The sequence below is a fragment of the Tupaia chinensis genome, unplaced genomic scaffold, assembly GCF_000334495.1.
Source record: "Tupaia chinensis unplaced genomic scaffold, TupChi_1.0 Scaffold000695_1, whole genome shotgun sequence".
NCBI lineage: Eukaryota > Metazoa > Chordata > Mammalia > Scandentia > Tupaiidae > Tupaia > Tupaia belangeri.
Window position 1 is genome coordinate 2279757 of NW_006160218.1, and position 19635 is coordinate 2299391.

At 44.3% G+C, this 19635-nt stretch overlaps 1 protein-coding gene across 1 annotated transcript in view; it reads left to right on the forward strand.

Moving 5' to 3' along the window:
* SLIT2 (slit guidance ligand 2) overlaps window positions 1-19635 on the forward strand; it is a gene marked incomplete at its 5' end in the record, with an annotated part of 289592 nt that overhangs the window by 201645 nt on the left and 68312 nt on the right. The window contains 6 exon segments of the mRNA XM_006160628.3: window positions 10262-10333; window positions 11088-11159; window positions 13682-13753; window positions 15717-15860; window positions 15971-16134; window positions 17104-17127. Coding sequence (XP_006160690.2) covers window positions 10262-10333; window positions 11088-11159; window positions 13682-13753; window positions 15717-15860; window positions 15971-16134; window positions 17104-17127 — 548 coding nt within the window.

Below are 19635 nucleotides of genomic sequence, written 5' to 3' on the forward strand. Positions count from 1 at the left end.
CTCTTTTTGTTTTACCAATTTATTTAATTGCTATGATAAATTAAGTTCTCTCCTTTACTTTATCTGGGATGCCCTTAGCTCACAAGACTCACATTATTTCACGTTGCTAATGTGGGCATGACAGTGAGCTTAGAGCTTTGGAATAAGACCTGATGCCCTGCAGGAGCCCTGGGATCTGCAGAGGCTGAGCACACATCAAACATCAGAATCTCCACACAGTGTAACTGACGGAACACTGCCTTTCCTGTAAGGTGCATTCTAGCTGGAGCTTGAGAGGACACAGGGTTTGGGAAGACGCAGGTGACGTTCCAGGAGAGAGTCAGAAACACAGAAACGAGACTTTGTGGCCATGGGTCTAATTAGAGTGACAGGCTTGTGCTGAGGCATTATGGGAAATAACGCCCTGAAGACAGTCGCTCTACTGGAAAGCCACAGACTGCTGCCGCCGGTGAGCTTCCAGGAAGCGGCTAGCAAATGCAAAACGCAAACCAACAACCAGGAGGGACCAGCCTGTGGCCTGGTGGGTTTGGTAGAGAGTGGCAGGGAGCCAACTCCTGTCAGAGTGCTCAGAAAGAGGACTTGAGCACAGGGAAGGCGTATGCGGAAGTTTGAGGAGTTTGGGTGAGAGAGGACTCTTTTTGTACCAAAGAGACGGTGGTTGCCATGAAGGGCAGACTCAGATGATGAGATGCAGACCCCTGTGATCATCAGAAAAAAAAGAAAAAGAATGGGTTTGGGGAGAAACGAGAGGCAGAGTTAGACAAGATACGTGCAAACAAGACCATCCCAGGCACAGGGGGGCTGATTAAAGCCACGTCGTGGAATGGAGACTAAAAAGCTGCTGCAGGTGGGCCCGAGGAGAGGGTGTAGACGCGGCACACTGAAGGCGAGGCGAGACATTGAACGTGGTCTATTTCCTGTCTGTTTTGTTTTTAGCTCGGTGGAGCTCTTCTACCTTGTATGCGCTGTAGACCTCGTAGATAGGTGGGATTCGGTAGCGTAAACGTTATCCTAACGCGGCTCAGGGGGTTTGCCTGTTTGGAGAAGGTGCAGCAGGTACAGTTACAACAAACTGAATTTAGGTAGAAATGAAAACACAGGTAAAGCCGTGGCGACCTCTACTTCTCCAGGCGTTATGGTGTGAACTTCTCCAGGAGAACACCTGGTGACACTTCGTACTGATCTGCAAGCCCAGCACAATACATTCATTCCCATTCGTTATAACAGAGTACCCATCCCAGGCACAGCGCGGAGTACCGTGCCGCGGAGTACCGTGCCGTGGAGTAACGTACCGGCTCAGTGACTCGTTTTTTTATTACTAGTATTTTATTTTATTGAAAAATTTGCCAAAGGGCATGTGTGCTTACCAGAGAGAGAGGAAGTGAGAAAGCATCCCCTGGGGGGACGGCCACGCGCAGTCTCTCCTTCACCTCTCCATCCTTTGGGGGTCTGGGCATGAACCCACGCACCCCGGGTGTGTTTTTCAAGACTCAGATCATGTGACTGACCGTGTGGGGTCCAGCCACCTTAACCACTGTGCCTCTGACTGACCCCTCTTTTATTTTTTATAAGATTTAAGAACATTAGTAAAATGTATAAGATTTGTAAATAAAACTACATACAAATGTTGAATCTTTAGAGGTTCCAGGATTTTAATACGTAGTGAACTAGGGCCAGCAGATGGTGTAATGGTTAAGGTGCTGGACTCCTACATGGCCAACCACTGTTTGAGTCCCAGATCTGGCAGCTTGCTTTCTCACTTTCTCTCTCTCTCTCATTCTTGTCAAATAAAATAATAATAAAATAAATAAATTTAAATAAAATAATTATTAAAAAATGCATATTGACATGAGATTATAAACTTCCCCCAGATCATTTAAGTATCATTTTAATGTGGGTTTTACCATAATTTATCAATACAACTTCTTTATTGCAAATTATTGGATATTTTATTCAATAATAGTATCTTGATTTCCTCCTGGATAGTATGTCTTTATTCTTAAAACTGTCTCGTGATGTAATTTTTTTTGTGGGGGAGAGGTTTTCGCTATAGGGCACATGCACTCTCCAGACAGACAGAGAGAGACAGAGAGACAGAGAGACAGAAAGTGAGAAATCACCCCCTAGGGGGGATGGCCACGCCACGATCCCTTCTCCTCCATTCTCTGTCAGGATCTTGGGCACGCATGCACATGCGCCCGGCATGAGTTTAAGCCACTGGTTTTGGGACTCGAACCGCGGTTGACTACATGGGAATTCAGCGACATAGCCATTACGCTAACTGCTGGTCCCTCATGATGTAGTTTTTAAAAGAAAGTATGCATATGTAGGTAGAAAATGAGACTTACTCTTTTTGTCCCTGCTTTGCATTTGCAACTGCAAATGTATTCTTGTAGTATTTGCTAAAACAACTGGGTGATAAGTCATAGAGTGGAAATGTCTTTTACAGTCGGGTGCGGAAGAGCTTGGGGGAAGTGGAATAGGAGGGTAACGTTTATCGAACGGCTCTGTCGGCGAGTGCTGGCACATGCGGTGTGACCTTGCTGGCCGATACAGGGTGCTGGTGATACTAAGCAGGGCACTCAACCTAACGCTGCGTTGTGGACCAGTACGGCCAACGGCTTTCTCCAGGAAACTGCGTTACACTCATGACAGAGAGGCTTCACTGTGGCCCAGGGCCGGCCTTCCTTCTGTGGGCTAGAAATCTTATTTCCATTGCCCCATCATCCCATTCTGCGGTGGTGACGGTTTCTTTCTAACTCCTGCTTTTCCTACTGAAGGACAAGTGTCAGAGAGCCGAAAACAGTCTGTCCTGTCGGGAGTGCTCAGGTTTCATCCTGCGGTCCTCCGATAGCAGAAACTGTTCCCAAGTGACATAAAAGGAGTAGGCTTCCCTTCTGTCAGATAGAATCATTTTGCCTAGAAGTATCATGAAACTAACAGCTCTGGGATCAAGGTGGAACAACGCCGTCATCAAAGTCAGTATAGCGTTATTTCAACTCTGGTTCTGAGCTAGCACACCTCTGGTTAGAAAAGCAAGCGAGCATATTAGGTTCTGTATTTTGTATGGATGAAGAGCCGTAAAGACATTTTGTATCCAAGAAGGTTTTCATCCAAATATTATTCATTTTAAAATGCTGTTTTCTAAAGTTTCCACGTCATGGTTTTATCAGAAAGACCCAGAAGGGTATCCAACAACTTAGCGGACCGCAGACTGCAGGGCGCCGGGCTGTGTGGCTACGAAGCAGCTGCCAGATGCCTGCAGGGCTGCCCTGTCCCGAGGGTTCTTGTCCCCAGGAGCTGCACTTGGGGCACTGCAGAGGCTTGCTGGTTTCACAGTGAAACCATGGAAGGTAAGTCAGGAAAAACACTTCCATGGTTCCAGAGGCCGAGCGGGAGTGCACCAATCCTGGTGTTTCCGTCTTTATTTTGGTGGGATTCCCGATTTTATCCATGTATCTTAGGTAATCTTTAATTGCCATTAAGAGAAATATATAGGGCCAGCCCACAGTGGCTTCGTGGTTAAGGTGGTTGGATCCCACGTGGCCAACTTCACTGCAGCTTGAAAATCATCCTGGGATGTGCACGTGTGCACCCAGAATCCCAAAAGAAGAATGAGGAGAAGGGATTGCAGCATGACCCGCTTCCCCGGGGGCGGTGGTGGTGGGGGTGATTTCTCACTTCTCTCTCTCTGTCTCTCTCTCTGTCTCTCTCTCTGTCTCTCTCTGGTGAGTACATGAACCCTATAGCAAAAGTCTAATTAAAGAAAGAAAGAAAGAAAGAAAGAAAGAAAGAAAGAAAGAAAGAAAGAAAGAAAGAAAGAAAGAAAACGAACAGCTTGTCCTGATGACAATACAGTCTAAGATGTGAGCAGGGTGGTGCCAGGATTTCATGTGTGTGTTAGTAAACTCTGGCAGGGGTGGAGGGTGACAGGGAGGAGAGGAACCCACAGAGACCCCGTAGCAGCAGTCCAGCCAGATCTGGGAAGGCAGCCTCAGCCGCAGATATGACGCCCAGTATTCCAAGACGTGGCTCAAGTCCTGCCACGTGTAGGAGCAAACTGGAGACTTTTCAGAGGTGCCATTGCAAAAATGAGACATCTGGGCAGTCAAAATGGCAATTGTTAGAGCAAGTGAAGTTGTCATTCGCTTTGACGACTGACGCAGAGCTCCGTGACTCTCCAATGCTCCTCGTGGGCTTGGTGACATCTATACTTCAGGAAAATCACAAGTGACACGGAGAGTCACAGTGCAGGGTGGCCACTGACTGGGAAGCTGTGAAGCAGGCTGTGTGTCAGGGAATATGCATTATGGTTCCCAAGCTAAGATGGTCAGTGCCTGGAAGATCACTCTCAGTGCCTGACTCCGACTAGGTGTCTGAAAGGCTCTAGTTATTCATGAATAGCAGTGTCTGTGTGTTTTTCTTTCTTGAATGGATTAAGAGTCATTAGCTATGAAAACGTAGTTGTTGACAGTATATGTCCGAACACTGCCCCCTTGAAATCAGGGTGTCACACTCCACGCCTTCCTGTGCCCCAAGTCTGAGCCATTGGTGTGTACTTACTGACGGTATTTGCATTTTGCATGTCCACATGAGTGCATTCGTGACAATTCTGATGTTGAAAAGATGCCCCCAGACACACATTCATATTTGTCTTCTTGGAAAGGCATGGAGATGACCCAAAGGGAAAAAAAAAAGTCATTTCTCTACTATGAAAACATCATTTGAATTTACATCCCAGGGAATGTATCCTAGAATGACATCAGAAGAAATAAAATAAGATTAAGGAAACGGATAATTTTCAAAAACAAGTCATGCCAAGACAGAGATGGCTGATAATCAGTTAACATGGACATAGTCCTAAGGCAAATATGCTAGCTCTGTTGCAAAGTATGTCCCTCCCGAGGCCAGTACTCACTGGCAGCCCGAGACGGTTAGTAAACCCACAAAGTGCTGAAGGCCGCTGTCCAACACAGAAGTAACATCGCAGTCCGCGTTATCTTGGGTGATTTTATGAAGGGGCACAGGGAGGGTTGCAGTGGCATGCATTCCTGTTGAAAGTTGGAAACAACATCTCAGACATGTTATGCACCTTAGAATTAGTACATATCGGGCGAAAGGATCCCTCCTGTCAGAAGGCTAGTACAGCTTACTCCTTCTTAAATGCTGGGCCGGTGTTCCCGGTGATGAGAATATATTAGCTACACCGAATACTTTCAGATTCAGAAGCCAGAGTCATTTCGCCTCCCCTCCTGTCAGCCGTGAGATCTATGTCCTACCCTCCAGCAGCTGTTTTTGCCATTTACATTAAAAGCAGATGGAGAAAATGCGAAGAACTGTCAGTTTTATTGCCGTGTATAATCAGCATCGGGCCCTGCGTTACAGACACTACCAATCCAGACTCATACTTCACTGGGTATTCCAAAAAGACTCTGGAGTCTCCAAGCCGTCTCGAGATTAGGGAAACTGCTATATTTTAATCATGTCGGTCGTGGAAATTGCAACCAGTTACGTCTTTCTCAGCTCGCATGAATGCTACATGTGCGTCTGGGCTTAATGTAGACTGACTGTGTCATCTGCAGAACCGCACTGCTAATTTGTTTAAAAACATGCTTTGGATCTGTATGTATTTATTTCACACTGAAGATAAAATCATATGTCAGGCTTGCTCCTTCATATAATGTGTGTGTGCGTGTGTGTGCGTGCACGTGCGCATAACTAACACAGCATATGTACTGCTTCATATTCTATTCACTTAATAGGCAACGACATATGTAAAGATACATATATGCATATATATGTGAGGGCATGCCTGCACACATATCACCCTATGTTTTTATTCTTTCACACCTTTTGGGTGCAAGGAAAATATATATTTCCTTTATATTTTCTGTAGAGCAAAGGTCGATTCCCCCCAATTTTTTAGAAAAGGGAACAGACAGAGCAGTACAGCCATCTCTGTAAAGTCCACAGAGCTCTGGCAGAGGCAGAGTTCGAGCCAAGTCTGTGTAAGTCCACAGTCGTAGTCCAACACTGTGACACGTTTTTATTTTTTTTATAAACGCATATACAAAGTGCATAAATGCCCCTTGAGGAGAGCTGTGTAAGACTTGGCATGTGGATGTTATTTGGTATTGTTAGTCAAAATAATTTAATTATTAAAATAGAGTTGAATGCTAGCGAACCTGAAGGACCGTTGAGAATACCCTAATGTTGTTTAGTATTGCGTAAAGGGCGAGTTGGCGTGTTCAGTTGCTCGAGGGTACTCGCATTGTGCCCTCCGATGATGTCAGACCCTCCCACCGGTAACCAAGAGAGGGTTGTACGAGTCACAGCCCTTCAGTTCACAGGGACAGAACTGGGATTTCTTTGCTGCGAGTTGTGCCTGCACATAATTGCCATGTTCTAAGGGTAGAGGTTTTTGCTATAGGGTGCATGCGCTCACCAGAGAGACAAAGAGACAGAAAGCGAGAAATCACCCCCAGCGGGGATGACCATGTCGCAATCCCTTCTCCTCCATTCTCCTCTTGGGATTTTGGGCACACACGTACACGCGCCCAGCGTGAGTTTAAGCCACAGGGTCTGGGACTCGAACCACGGCCGACTACATGGGAGTTTAGCAACATAGCCATTACGCTAACTGCTGGTCCCATCTTCTATAATCTTTAAAATAGATACCAGTGCGGCCGACACGTGGCATGGTGGATGGGCCGCTGAACTCCCACATGGCCAACGGTGCTTTGAGTTCTCGACTGGGTGGCTTGCTTTCTCACTTTCCCTCTCTCTCTCACTGGTGCCCTATAGCAAATTAATAATAGTATATAAAATTAAATAGATAAACCTTTTAAAACAAAAAGGAGGTACCGGAAAGTGTTGAATATTGTTTGCCATTCATTCTTTCAGAACTCCAAGGATGTGATAAAATAGCAGTACGTGGAGAGCAAGAGGAGGAGTCCGGAGGGCGAGGGCGGGTGGGCAGAGGGCCATTTCATTAGTCTAACATGCTTCTCAGCTCTTTTGTGGTGTTTACTAGAGCAGTTAGAAAACTGTCTCCATTTTCGTATCTGATTGAGCATGCTAAAACTGAATTTTGAAAAACTGCTAAGAGGCATTGCTTTGGTTGAATGATGAATAATTATTGATTTCATACACATATACACATAAAATGATAAAAAAAAATCTTGAAATAGTTCACATAATGTCCATGTAACATGAAAGTCTTCCTTGTCGTATGTGGTCTGCAGAATTGTCTCCCTCTTTTCACTTTGCTAAATATGTTTTTACTTGAAAAATCAAAGCATTGACTTTTCTCCGAAGGACCAGCATTTCGAAGGCTATTGATGATGGTAGAGCTTATCCCCAGCGTGCAAAGGTCTCTTAGCCACTATGCTATTCATTTTTGTAACCCTAGAATTGTTTTAATTAGATTCTTCATGGAACAATGGATTCAAATTTGCACTCAATAAAATTCAGCAGATTCTATGCTATTAAAGCAGAAGATTAAAGGATAGCAAAGCTAGAAAATGTAAATTTTATTTGCTTTATTTTTAACCTGAAGCTAAAAGTCTAGTATTTCTCTTCCCTAGGTTTTGTAATCTGGTTTCAAGACTCTACTCTTTTCTTAAGAGAAAGGACACCATTATTGAGATACGTGTTGTTTGTGGTTTATAAAAATATTCCAAAGGTCTTGTAATGAAAAAGACAAGCTTTTTACCCTAAAGATCCAAAAATTTACAGGAAACACATAAAAGAAGAGACAACAGACATGTGACATGTTCTCACATGTATTGACAGCTCTGTAGGGTAGGCCGTTTTCCTCCTGAGAGTCTGTCTCGCTGAGTGAGCCACGCCATGATGTTTGGTCTTGATGGACCACGGAGAGTGCGATAAATCCCAGCTGGGTGGCTGAGTCAGTGCGCCTCACAGTCTAAGCTGTGTCTTTTTTTGTTTTCTGTTTTTCGTTTTTTTTGGAGAGGTTTTTTTGCTATAGGGCGTGTGCGCTCACCAGACAGAGAGAGACAGAGAGACAGAAAACGAGAAATCACCCCCAGGGAGGATGGCCACGCCACAATCCTTTCTCCTCCATTCTCCTCCCGGGATCTTGGGCACACACGCACACATGCCCGGCGTGAGTTTTAAGCCACCGGGTCTGGGACGCGAACTGTGGTCAACTACGTGGGAGTCCAGCGACATAGCCATTACGCTAACTGCTGGTCCCCTAAGCTCTGTCTTAAATGCCCTTTTGGGGGAGCAAGTTTGAAAACAAGTAGAAGGCGGCAAGCAAATCTACCATATATGTCGTTCCTTAGCTTTCTATTATATGCAGATACACTGCAAAACGTTCATGGAGAAAGGAAATTAAAATAGGAGTTTGTTTTGGCATAAAACGTGTGTTGCTTCACAGTGCCTGTGCCTGTGAGCTGTTGGAAGGTCTCTTCACTGTGGTCAGTGAGATAGTTTGCAACGCAAAGGTGGAACCAGGGGACGTGGCAGTCATGAGTGAGACGTGAGTGTTGGTTTGTCCAAAGGGTGATTGCTGCAAGTAAAATCCAGTGCTCGTTCATCATGAATTCTTTTGGTTTTATCATTTTTTTAAAGTATTCAATTCTTAAAAAAGTGGGGCCTCAATTATTGTCTGTCTTCTTGTTTTTGCTATATAAGGATATTTATTAATGAAATTACTTATAGATTAAACGCCGAAGTCATCCTAATAACATATATCTAAGGACCTTTAGAACAATTGGTTATTATTATAGGTATTTCATTTTTTAAGGAATTGCTTATTTAATTTTATTTATTCAGTCACTTACTTTAATTTGATCAGAGAAAGGCAGAGAGAGAGAGAAAGTGAAAAAGTTAAGCCACCAGGTCCAGGACTAAAACAATGGCCAGTCATGGGGGAGTGTCCAGCGCCTTAACCACCATGCCACCTGTTGGTCCCCAAATTATTTTTGGTATTCTAAGATCTGAGACTTTAAATAATAAGTAAATTTTTAAATCTCCAAGAGATATGTTCACTTATGTTAAGAGGTAGAATTAGTTTTGTCATGTTTGTGAGTGAAGGTCATTGATATTTCAGAATTCACAATTTTGAATGTAGCATTAAAAAAAATATGTTGGAGAAATTCACTTGGAAATCCAACTGCAAAATTATCCTCTTTATAAATGCAACCTCCTCATGAGGACATTCACATGATGCTTTTGATCAATGTTGAATTCTATGATGTTGCATAATATTTTGCCAGAGAAGCAAAATATTTAATTAAGCATTTGTACAGTAAATGAATGGGTGGATGGATCAATGGATGATGAATAATTATTGATTTCTTTATTTTCAAGAACCTAAGTGACAGTTATGAAAAGTAACTATATAAATTAGCTTTGTCTTACTGTCAGGAGAAACCTACTAGTCCCCGAGAATTGTTAGTTTTTCTTCATCATACCATTATGCTGTTGTAAGCAAACCTTTAACACATCCAGATAACATTTCATTGGACCCCATTCTAAGAAAGTCCTCTAGCTAATCAATAGTATTTCATCTAGAGCTTGTTTCCTTTGTATTTTTATTGATTCCATTAACAACTTGAAATTTGAATAGAAGAATAAGTTGAGGCAAAGAAAATGTCTCTACACCATCGACCCAACATATATAATCAATAAGGTAACAGGGAATTGAGTTAAATACCATCCTTAGGGAATTAGAAGGTAAAACTAAATCAAGAGGGAAAAGTCTCAGGAGAAGTCCAGACTTAACTATTGAGGGACTTGTAATGCTTGATGATGAGAATATTTTATTACTGTTACAATTGCCATGTTTTTTTTTTTTTGGAGAGATTTTCACTGTAGGGCGCGTGCGCTCGCCAGACAGACAGAGAGAGACATAGAGACAGAAAGCGAGATATCACCCCCCAGGGGGGATGGTCACGCCGCAATCCCTTCTCCTCCATTCTCCTCTCGGGATCTTGGGCACGCACGCACACGCGCCCGGCGTGAGTTTTAAGCCACCGGGTCCGGGACACGAACCGCGGTCGACTACGTGGGAGTCCAGCGACATAGCCATTACGCTAACTGCTGGTTCCCTACAATTGCCATGTTTATAATCTCAATCTTGATTCACATTTTGGGAATAACATGATTCATTTAGTCATTATTTTTAAGGAAAAAACATTACTTATGCTTCTATAACACAAACAAATCCCGAGCTGAATTAAACATTTTGAGAGCTCACGTTTCCATTTAAAACCTGAATTTTTCCTTGCAGACGTTTGGAACAGAACTCGATCAAGGTCATCCCTCCTGGAGCTTTCTCACCATACAAAAAGCTGAGAAGAATGTGAGTGAACAATATTCCAAAATATATGTAATTTTAAAAATTATACAGGTCACGACCAGGCAAAGAAACCCAAGTATGAATATTTTAGTGTTTGACAGCTTAAATACTAACTGATGCGATGATAGGACTGCTGGTTCCACTCTATTTCAATCTTATTAGCTAAACTATGTCATTGTTAAGGTTCTCCGTAACTCCTCATATGTACTCACACACGTGGGAGTGTACGCGGCCAGTGTATTATGCAAATTCTCAGACATTCTAGTGTCCAAAGTAAGATGTGGCTTTTTTTTTTAAGAGGTTTTTGGCATAAGCCACGTGTACTTACTGGAGACAGAGAGAAAGAGACAGATGGAGAGACAGAGAGAGGGAAAGTGGGAAATCAGGAGAAATCAGCCTGCAGGGTGATGGCCACACTATAGCCCCTCCATTCTCTTCCTGGGATGGTGGACACGCGTGCACATGCACCTGGAGTGTGTTTCAAGCCACCAGGTCTGGGAATACAATCACATCTGGTCATGTGCGAGTCTGGGGACGTAACCTCTATGCCATGGCTGGCCCCCAAGACATTGCCTCTTTCATAGGAATTTAGGAAAATAACTAGTGGTTGATACAGAAAGTGTGTTTCTTTAACAAATGGAGGGTTTGCAGGTGTTTTATGTTGCACACGCGGTGTGCAGATCACCAGGTGCAAAACCAGCAGGTGGGAGCCGTAGGTGGCATTCCCCGATTAACTGCACCCGATTTCTGTCCCCAGCGACCTGAGCAATAACCAGATCTCGGAACTCGCCCCAGACGCCTTCCAAGGACTGCGCTCACTGAACTCCCTGTAAGTACTGCTGCCTCAGAGCCTGGGGCTGAGGACAGGCACCCTCGTCAGCCTCGTGCGGAATTCGGAAATCATAAATTATTCACAGGTCCTGTCATTCTATGGGTACTGTCACAGTCATGAAAACTAGCTGGTTTATCTTTTTTTTAAAGGTTTTCGCTATAGGGTACCTGTGTTCTCTGGAGAGAGACAGGGAGAGAGATAGTGAGAGACCAGCTCCCAGGGAGAATGGCCACGCTGCAATCTTTTCTCCTCCATTCTGCTCTTGGAATTTGGGGCAGGCTTGTGGAAGTTCAGTGCCTTAGCTAGCATGCCACCTGCTGGCCCCCAAATTAGCTGTTTTTAGGGGTGCATGTATTGTGGTTTAATCATTTTACTATTAAGAGAACAAGAATAGCAGCCCTTTGCTCTGTGAATAGAAGGGAAGTGTTTACTTGGTGTGTCCTGGACCACACCGTACCTGTAATCCCTTAATCCTTAGCCCCGTGTGACAGGGCAGTGCCAGTCCCAGTAGACTGAGATGGTGAGAGCCCTTCCCCTCCTCTCTCACCGCATGAGAGTTCCCCGGAGAACCACGGTTAATCTCCTAGGAGCAAAGATCAGGAAGTATGGCAGCTCTCTGAAGTCCAGAGGGTTTCAGGGAGACACTATGTAAATTAAAGCTCTAAAATAAAGCTATCAAGACCATTATCCCTTCAAACTAGTAAAAAACAAAGCAAAGCAAACTTCAAAGGTCCAGCAACTGAAGTACCCTGTAAAACATAAAGATAAAAAAATAGAGGGGGCCTTGTGTATGTGAGCGTTGGTGCTTGGGCCAGCCCTTGACATGGTGGTAAGGGTGACTGCGTCAACATGACCGGCTGGTGGTTCAAATCCCAGACCCTGGGGTGGTGTGCGCATGCCCAAAATCCTGTAAGGAGGGAGAGACGGAGGAGAAGGGACTGTGGCCTGGCCATTCCCCACAGGGAGGGCTTTCTCACTTAAAATCAAAACCCCACATACTTAATGCTGAGGGGAGGGCTCCCGCTGTGTGACTCCCTGCCCCTCTCCTCTCCGAGTGTCTGTGACAGAGGCAGAGAGACCCCCGGGGTGTGTAGGAACTGACCCTCCCTCAGACCCAGGGAGGGACGATGGCAGCGCCCACCTGGGCGTGGGGGTGGCAGCACTCAGCCCTGGCCTGGGGTTTACTTCTGTTCCTTCCTATTTCTGTTAGAGGGGTTGGCTAGAAGAAAGCCAACCGGAGGGTTTCAGGGAGACACTATGTAAATTAAAGCTCTAAAATAAAGCTATCAAGACCATTATCCCTTCAAACTAGTAAAAAACAAAGCAAAGCAAACTTCAAAGGTCCAGCAACTGAAGTACCCTGTAAAACATAAAGATAAAAAAATAGAGGGGGCCTTGTGTATGTGAGCGTTGGTGCTTGGGCCAGCCCTTGACATGGTGGTAAGGGTGACTGCGTCAACATGACCGGCTGGTGGTTCAAATCCCAGACCCTGGGGTGGTGTGCGCATGCCCAAAATCCTGTAAGGAGGGAGAGACGGAGGAGAAGGGACTGTGGCCTGGCCATTCCCCACAGGGAGGGCTTTCTCACTTAAAATCAAAACCCCACATACTTAATGCTGAGGGGAGGGCTCCCGCTGTGTGACTCCCTGCCCCTCTCCTCTCCGAGTGTCTGTGACAGAGGCAGAGAGACCCCCGGGGTGTGTAGGAACTGACCCTCCCTCAGACCCAGGGAGGGACGATGGCAGCGCCCACCTGGGCGTGGGGGTGGCAGCACTCAGCCCTGGCCTGGGGTTTACTTCTGTTCCTTCCTATTTCTGTTAGAGGGGTTGGCTAGAAGAAAGCCAAGACCAGAGGAGGACTCGTTGGCAGGAAACATAGACCTCAGGGTAGCTGTCAGGTTCTAATCTGACAAAGTTCCAGGTAAAGTACAGCAAAGTCACCCAGTCCTGCTGCCCTCTGAGTCCTGTAGGTCCTACTCTGGACAGGAACACAGAGCCTCTGTTCAGAGGGGGCATCATGGCAGCTCCGTCTGCCTCATGTAAGTTTCAAAATTGTCCTAAATTCATACCCACAGTCACTGTCTGCACAGGTGTTCCGTTTCTCAAGCACACACAACATTAAGTTTTCAAGGAACGCCTTCCCTTTCTGTAAGTTTCGTACAGGGCTGCGAGTGCAGCCAGCCACAGCTACCCTGGAACGAGCAATGGATTCGCAGTCATTACAGAGCCTGTTCCTTGTGCGTGCGTTGAGCATCAGCAGCAAAACAGCAGGGGCGATGCGTGTGAAGGGGCAATAAAACGATGAATTATGTTATTTTTGTTCATCTTTGTTTTTCCCCGTTTTCCGAATTTTCTCCGGTAAACAGACATCTAATCTGTAATCTGGCAGAGACATTTGCAGCTGTGATTTGGTGATAGGCTGAGTGCCTCCCGCCTCCCCTACGCCTGAGTACATTTGCAGGAGATGAATTTGCTGTGCCGATTTGCTGTCTGATATTTTCACTGAAATTTTTTTTTCAGTGTCCTCTATGGAAATAAGATCACAGAACTTCCAAAAAGTTTGTTTGAAGGATTGTTTTCCTTACAGCTACTGTAAGTATTTGTTTATTTTGGATTGGTTGAATCTAATACCATATTTTAGTTAGCTTATCATCTCATATTTTCACAGAGCTTCATAAAAATTAGACTCCAAATGATACAGTTCAATAAAATGGAAAGGATTAGTCTGAGGACCAGCAGGTGGCATGGTGGTTAAAGCACTGGTCTCCCACTCTCCACTGTTTGAGTCCTAGACTTGGCAGCTTGCAGTCCACACTGGGTACATGTGTGCCCAAAATCTGAGGAGGAAAGAGGAGGGTAGGGATTGCCACGTGGCCATCCCCCTTGGGGGGTGATTTCTCACTTTCCGCTCTCACTGGCTCTCTCTGCGTTTCTCTCCTGCTTGGGCACATGCCCTATGGCAATAACCTAAGGAATAAAAAGATAATTCTAGAAGAGCTAACATTGATGGTGGTTCTTGGCTTGGAGAACAACTTCTGAAACTGTCCCCCAAGTCCTCCCACTGTCGTGAATGTGCACGTTCTTGCTGCTCTTCTGTTCAAAGCTTGTGCGGCCCTTGGTTTTGTGATCCATCTCCGTTCTGAAATGATCGGTAGTTGGAAAAATGAAGACCTGGCGATAGGGTCATCAACCTTTGCTTGGAAAATCTGAAGGGAGAGCGGGCTGGGATAGCTTCCCCAGATATGAAGACTGCGTGCAGGGGGCTGAGCCCCATGGTGGTCTCCCACCTACTCTTTCATGAGAGTTGCCTGTAAGTGCCAAGACTGTATCCCCGAGACACTCTGCTTAGACAGCTGCCGCGACTAACTGTCAAACTGTGGCTGGCTATGCAGTGTATTCATGCTGGGAAAATCTGTTTTGTGTGCTGGAAAGATGTACAGTGAAGAATGCAGAAAAATAAGAAAGTAACAGTGAAATTTCAAAAAAATAAAGTTAAACAGTGTTTAACTTGCCTTTGGTACGGCAACCCAAAAGGGTTGTAAAGTATTCATTCAACGACAGATACTGAGCACACAGCACCTGAGGACAGGGTATACCATGAACACGATGTCTGATGTCTCCAGGGTATGGACGAGTAACGGTCAGAAATAACAGGAAGGTTACGTAGTGTATGTGTAACAGAAATATGTAAATACACGTGCTTGAGAATACAGCAAAAGTGGGTGAACGTCATGGGGATTGAGAGGACGAGGGCTTGGGAAAGAGGCAAAGTTGGGTGTGAATACTAAGACAGTGTTAGGTAGGCAGGATTGAGAACCTGAGTTCTGAGCAGACTGGAGGGAGCCAGGCGACTACCTAGGCAGGCATCTAGGAAAGAACATTCCAGACAAAGGAAGGGAGAGTTTGGTGTATTTGAAGAAGAGCAGGAGCACAGGGCAGGTGGAGCTAAAATGCAGGAAGAAGAGCTGGGAGGCAGCAGGGTTCTGGGGAGCTGGGGGGTCTACAGACCCTCTTTGCATTCCAAGTGAGGACTTAGCAGCTGTCACATGGTGTTCAGACAGTGACATTGTCTCATCTGAACTCAGGAAGGTCTTTAGCTGCTGTTTTCAGAACAGATGGAACCTCCTTCTCACAGAGCAGCTTGGGGGACCAATAATGTTCTATGGCATTTCTACAGTGTCCTTAATAACAGGGATGGATCTCACCCACATTTGTCTACTGTTTTACCCCTGCATTTTCCCAAAAAGAGAGAGAAGGATTGCTATGGAGTCTAAGTGTCTTAAGTACCCTGCATGTCTAAGTACCCTGCATTTCTAAGTACCCTACATGTCTAAGTACCACTAGATTTCATTTCATTTGACCACATGTCTCTTGCTTGACCTGGTAAAACTCCCAATCTCCACAATGTGTAATTCCTGAAATATTGTAGCAAAAGAGTTAGCGTTGAGGTTAAAGGAAATGTATTTCTCGGTTAGGTTTTCTCAGGAAGGACGAGATCTTGCAGGTGGGTTGATGACATGCTACACCTTAATTCTGCAACTGTTTGATCAAACAGATTATTGAATGCCAACAAGATAAACTGCCTTCGGGTAGATGCTTTTCAGGACCTCCACAACTTGAACCTTCTCTCCTTGTATGACAACAAGCTTCAGACCATCGCCAAGGGGACCTTCGCCCCTCTCCGGGCCATTCAAACCATGTATGTATACACGATCCGGATCTCATTTATGGCCGTTGTTTTTGCTCTGAATGTGAGTGGAGATCCATGTCAAGTCATGGATCAAACTGTTCTCTGTGTGTTTCCGGAAGGCACCTGGCCCAGAACCCCTTTATTTGCGACTGTCACCTCAAGTGGCTGGCGGATTACCTCCACACCAACCCAATCGAGACCAGTGGCGCCCGCTGCACCAGCCCCCGCCGTCTGGCAAATAAAAGAATCGGACAGATCAAAAGCAAGAAGTTCCGCTGTTCAGGTAACTCACTCTGTGTGGCATTTGCCCGTGCGGCTAAAAATACGGGTCACATGAGATCCAACAAAAGCAACTGGCTTTCTCGGTTGATGGCCAAACATTGTAGAAACAGTTTCTTTTTCCTTTTGCCTATGAAAATTTAAAAAAAAAAAAAAAAAAAGAGTACGGTAGACACAACTTCTGTGGTACTTGTGTGCGTAACACTGTCAACACGGTACCCACTCAGGCTGTGGCCCAGGGCGAAAAGGTGCCCGGGTGCTCTGCACTGTATTCCCAAGAGTCAAACTCACCCAGGGCCTTTTAGCTAACTCAGAATGACTTCAAGGTAAATGAAGGCTCATGATGGTTGTGCTAGTTTCTGATGACCGCCATCTGGTCACCCATCATGGTTCTGTGTCTTCCGAGAGTGAAGACTTGGTTATGTGATGTGCTTGGGCTCAGAGGTGTGGGAGGGGCATCTGCTGCCTCTCTCTCTGAATGCCCTTTCTCATTTTGCATTATCTTATTCTGAAGACCATGAGGATACCTTTTTGTTCCCCCAAAGGTCATCTTTTAACATTTGGGGAACGTTCCATTGATTTATAAAATGCCGAATGTAAGTGCAGAGTGCATCACTGTGGAGGAGAAAGCTTGCGCGTTGCACTGTGCTGGTGGCTCAGCTCTCTCTCATGACAGAAGACATCCTCCACGGTTTCGGTAGTACGCTACCTGTCTACTCCAGACGCGTTTCACACTGGGCACTTAATTCATACTAAAATGCTACTCTCAGCCCCACGCTGGTTATTGTCGGCGGTTTTAGATGCATTAACTACTCACTGTATGTTAGTATACTGTGGCCTCTGCTGGGATTACCCATGTTTTCACTTAATGATCTGTAGTAACTTCAGTCCATTCTTGATCTAATATAACTCATATCTCTGCTTGCTGACATTCAGGTGCATCTTCTATTTTTTTTTCTCTTTTTTTATTTAGCTAAAGAACAGTATTTCATTCCAGGTAGGTTTTGCTCGGTAGTAGGACTAACTGCAGACACCTTTACCTCACCTTGTAGAAAATAGCTTCTAAAACTTTGATCTGCATGTTTTGGAAATACACTGGATACTCTGTAGATAGATTGACTTATGCATAGAGCACTTCTAACTATTTCCTGAAAACCCGACCTTTGCATGCAGCTTCCGATGTTAAACGTATATATTATTAAATTCTGGCCTTTTCTCTTTCTTCCACTTTGGCACATTATCTAAAATGTATCACAGTAGCTACAATATTTGAATCTGGCTTTCTCCTGAAATCATTTTCTCTCCTTACATTGCATATCTGACCTTCCAACCTGTTTTTAAAATATGCTTATCGAGCTGGTTTTAAAGACAGAAATCTTTCTGTTCTCAAAGAGCTAGTTCTACCTGAAATCAGTTACAAGCATACAGAACTGCATTTTCAATCATGATACTTATTTCTTTATAGTTTCGTAGACTAAAAATACCTGAAAGTATACTTTACCTTTGTTTATTTTTTCTACAAAAAATAGCCGTTGCCTGCTTATTTTCTATGAAGTTTTATCCCTTATTTTGGTATGGCTTTCATTCTTGCATGACCAGAGTTACAGTATAACTCTACAGAAAGAATATCGCTGTCTATCATGACGTCCATAGGCACTAAATGCCTTGAATAATTCAGGCAGATGAATGAAGTGTGCCTAGGAGAAGTCATTGCGATGTCTTACTGCCATAATCTGAGCATTATCAAGACTGATCGCCCTAGAACTAGCTCTTGAAAATGTTTCTTTACTTATTTTTTTTCCTTGCCTGCCAAATGTGTAAAATGCCTCTTGACTTGTGTGTTTTAGAAATACATGTTAAGTATTGACGGGCCACATTCACCATCACTCAGGTACATTCTAGACGGTAGAATATTTAAGAGCTATGAGTAAAAAGATGTCGCCACAGCATTAGGGTACAAATCCAAGCTCGTTTCTCAAGAAGAGTGCCAGGTTTGCTAGGAGCAGAAAATAAACACATCAACTCTACAGATTTGGTCATGTGGCTTAAGTTGAGCTGGAATGATCAACAATATTTTACATATTATACTGTGCAACAAGTAACATGCTGGAAAGAGCAGTTGATTGGCCTTCGTTAGCAGTCTTTAAAGTGCATCAAAGTCATCATTTTGCCTAATTATTAAGTGGCCACTTATCTAGTAGCTGTTACTTAACCTAGAAAAAGGCATATTTTAAATACTAAACCACCTGTAGACAAGAAAACATTCATGTGGTTTGAACCCCAGGATTATAACAGTAAATGTAACTGTTACCAAAGTATTTAAACCATTCCATTTATTTTATGCATAATGCAGAAATCAATATTGCCAAATCACCCAAGGAAAAAAGTCAGGTGTTTTCCTAAGTTCCGATACCATTTATCTGTGTTACTGATACCAGTCAAAATAGGATTTGAAAAGTATCTTATATCAGATGCCATGTCATAGCTTTTCCATTTTTGATCATTCAGTTTACATTATTTAAAAAACTAATTGTGTAAGCCAGGACTCAAAAGGAGTCTCTGCCCCCTCCATTTTTAAAAAGTAGCTACCATAAAGTAAGCATTATTTTTGTTGCAATAATTTCAAGATATTTGAAATGCAGAATGTCCAGGGCCCTGTTACTTAGACTTTGTTGCCAGTACACTCTGACTTCGCTTTGGACTAAAGTTTAAGTCACATGCACTAGACCTCAATAAATGCCATGTCATTCACTGGAAAGGTGACACAACTATTCTATTCACCATGCAAACTTCTTATCCTTCCACTAAATAACATTTGTAAGTTAGAAAGGTCATTAGTAAGTGTGTCAGCCACTGCCTAAGGTTTAACCCAGATGTACTCAGGATAGTCCTCGTGAGTCTTCAGGATTGGTATTATCCAGTTTTACGTGGGTTCTTGTCAACAACCATTCTGATTGACACCCCAGATACCATAGTGATAATGCAGAAGGAAGTCCATCCTGCAGAGTTCACTTCCAGAGAAACTGACAAGAACTGAATTTGTGCTATGCCTCTTTATTGCATTGTATGACCACCATGCTTCCATGATGATGTTAAAATCTCCCCAAGCATGACTACCCCCCCCATGCCATGCTGTTCCCACACATTGCCCTAGCAAAGAAGGAAAAGGGCTCATTTCTGTGTCTGTGTGCGTTAACCATAATTGGGATTCCTCTCTCTTTTCTTCTTGGTGGTCTTTACTTTTGCAGGAATTCACCATTTTGGCTGTAAGTAAAAGTGTCTGATCTGAACCATAATGGTCCCCCTTTCAATCCTGATGTAACTTCTTCTAGTCTTGGTCTTTTGCACCTTTTTCTTCTGCCCCTCCCCCAGAAGGAACCGCAGATCTTTGAGTGTCTCTGTCGTCCGTGTAGCTCTCCTTCCACTTCCTCCTGGCTGCTGTTCCTGAAAGCTGTTGCTTCCATCCTGCCCTTCTGAGGAACAGCGGAGGCCCCTCGTGTAGCCC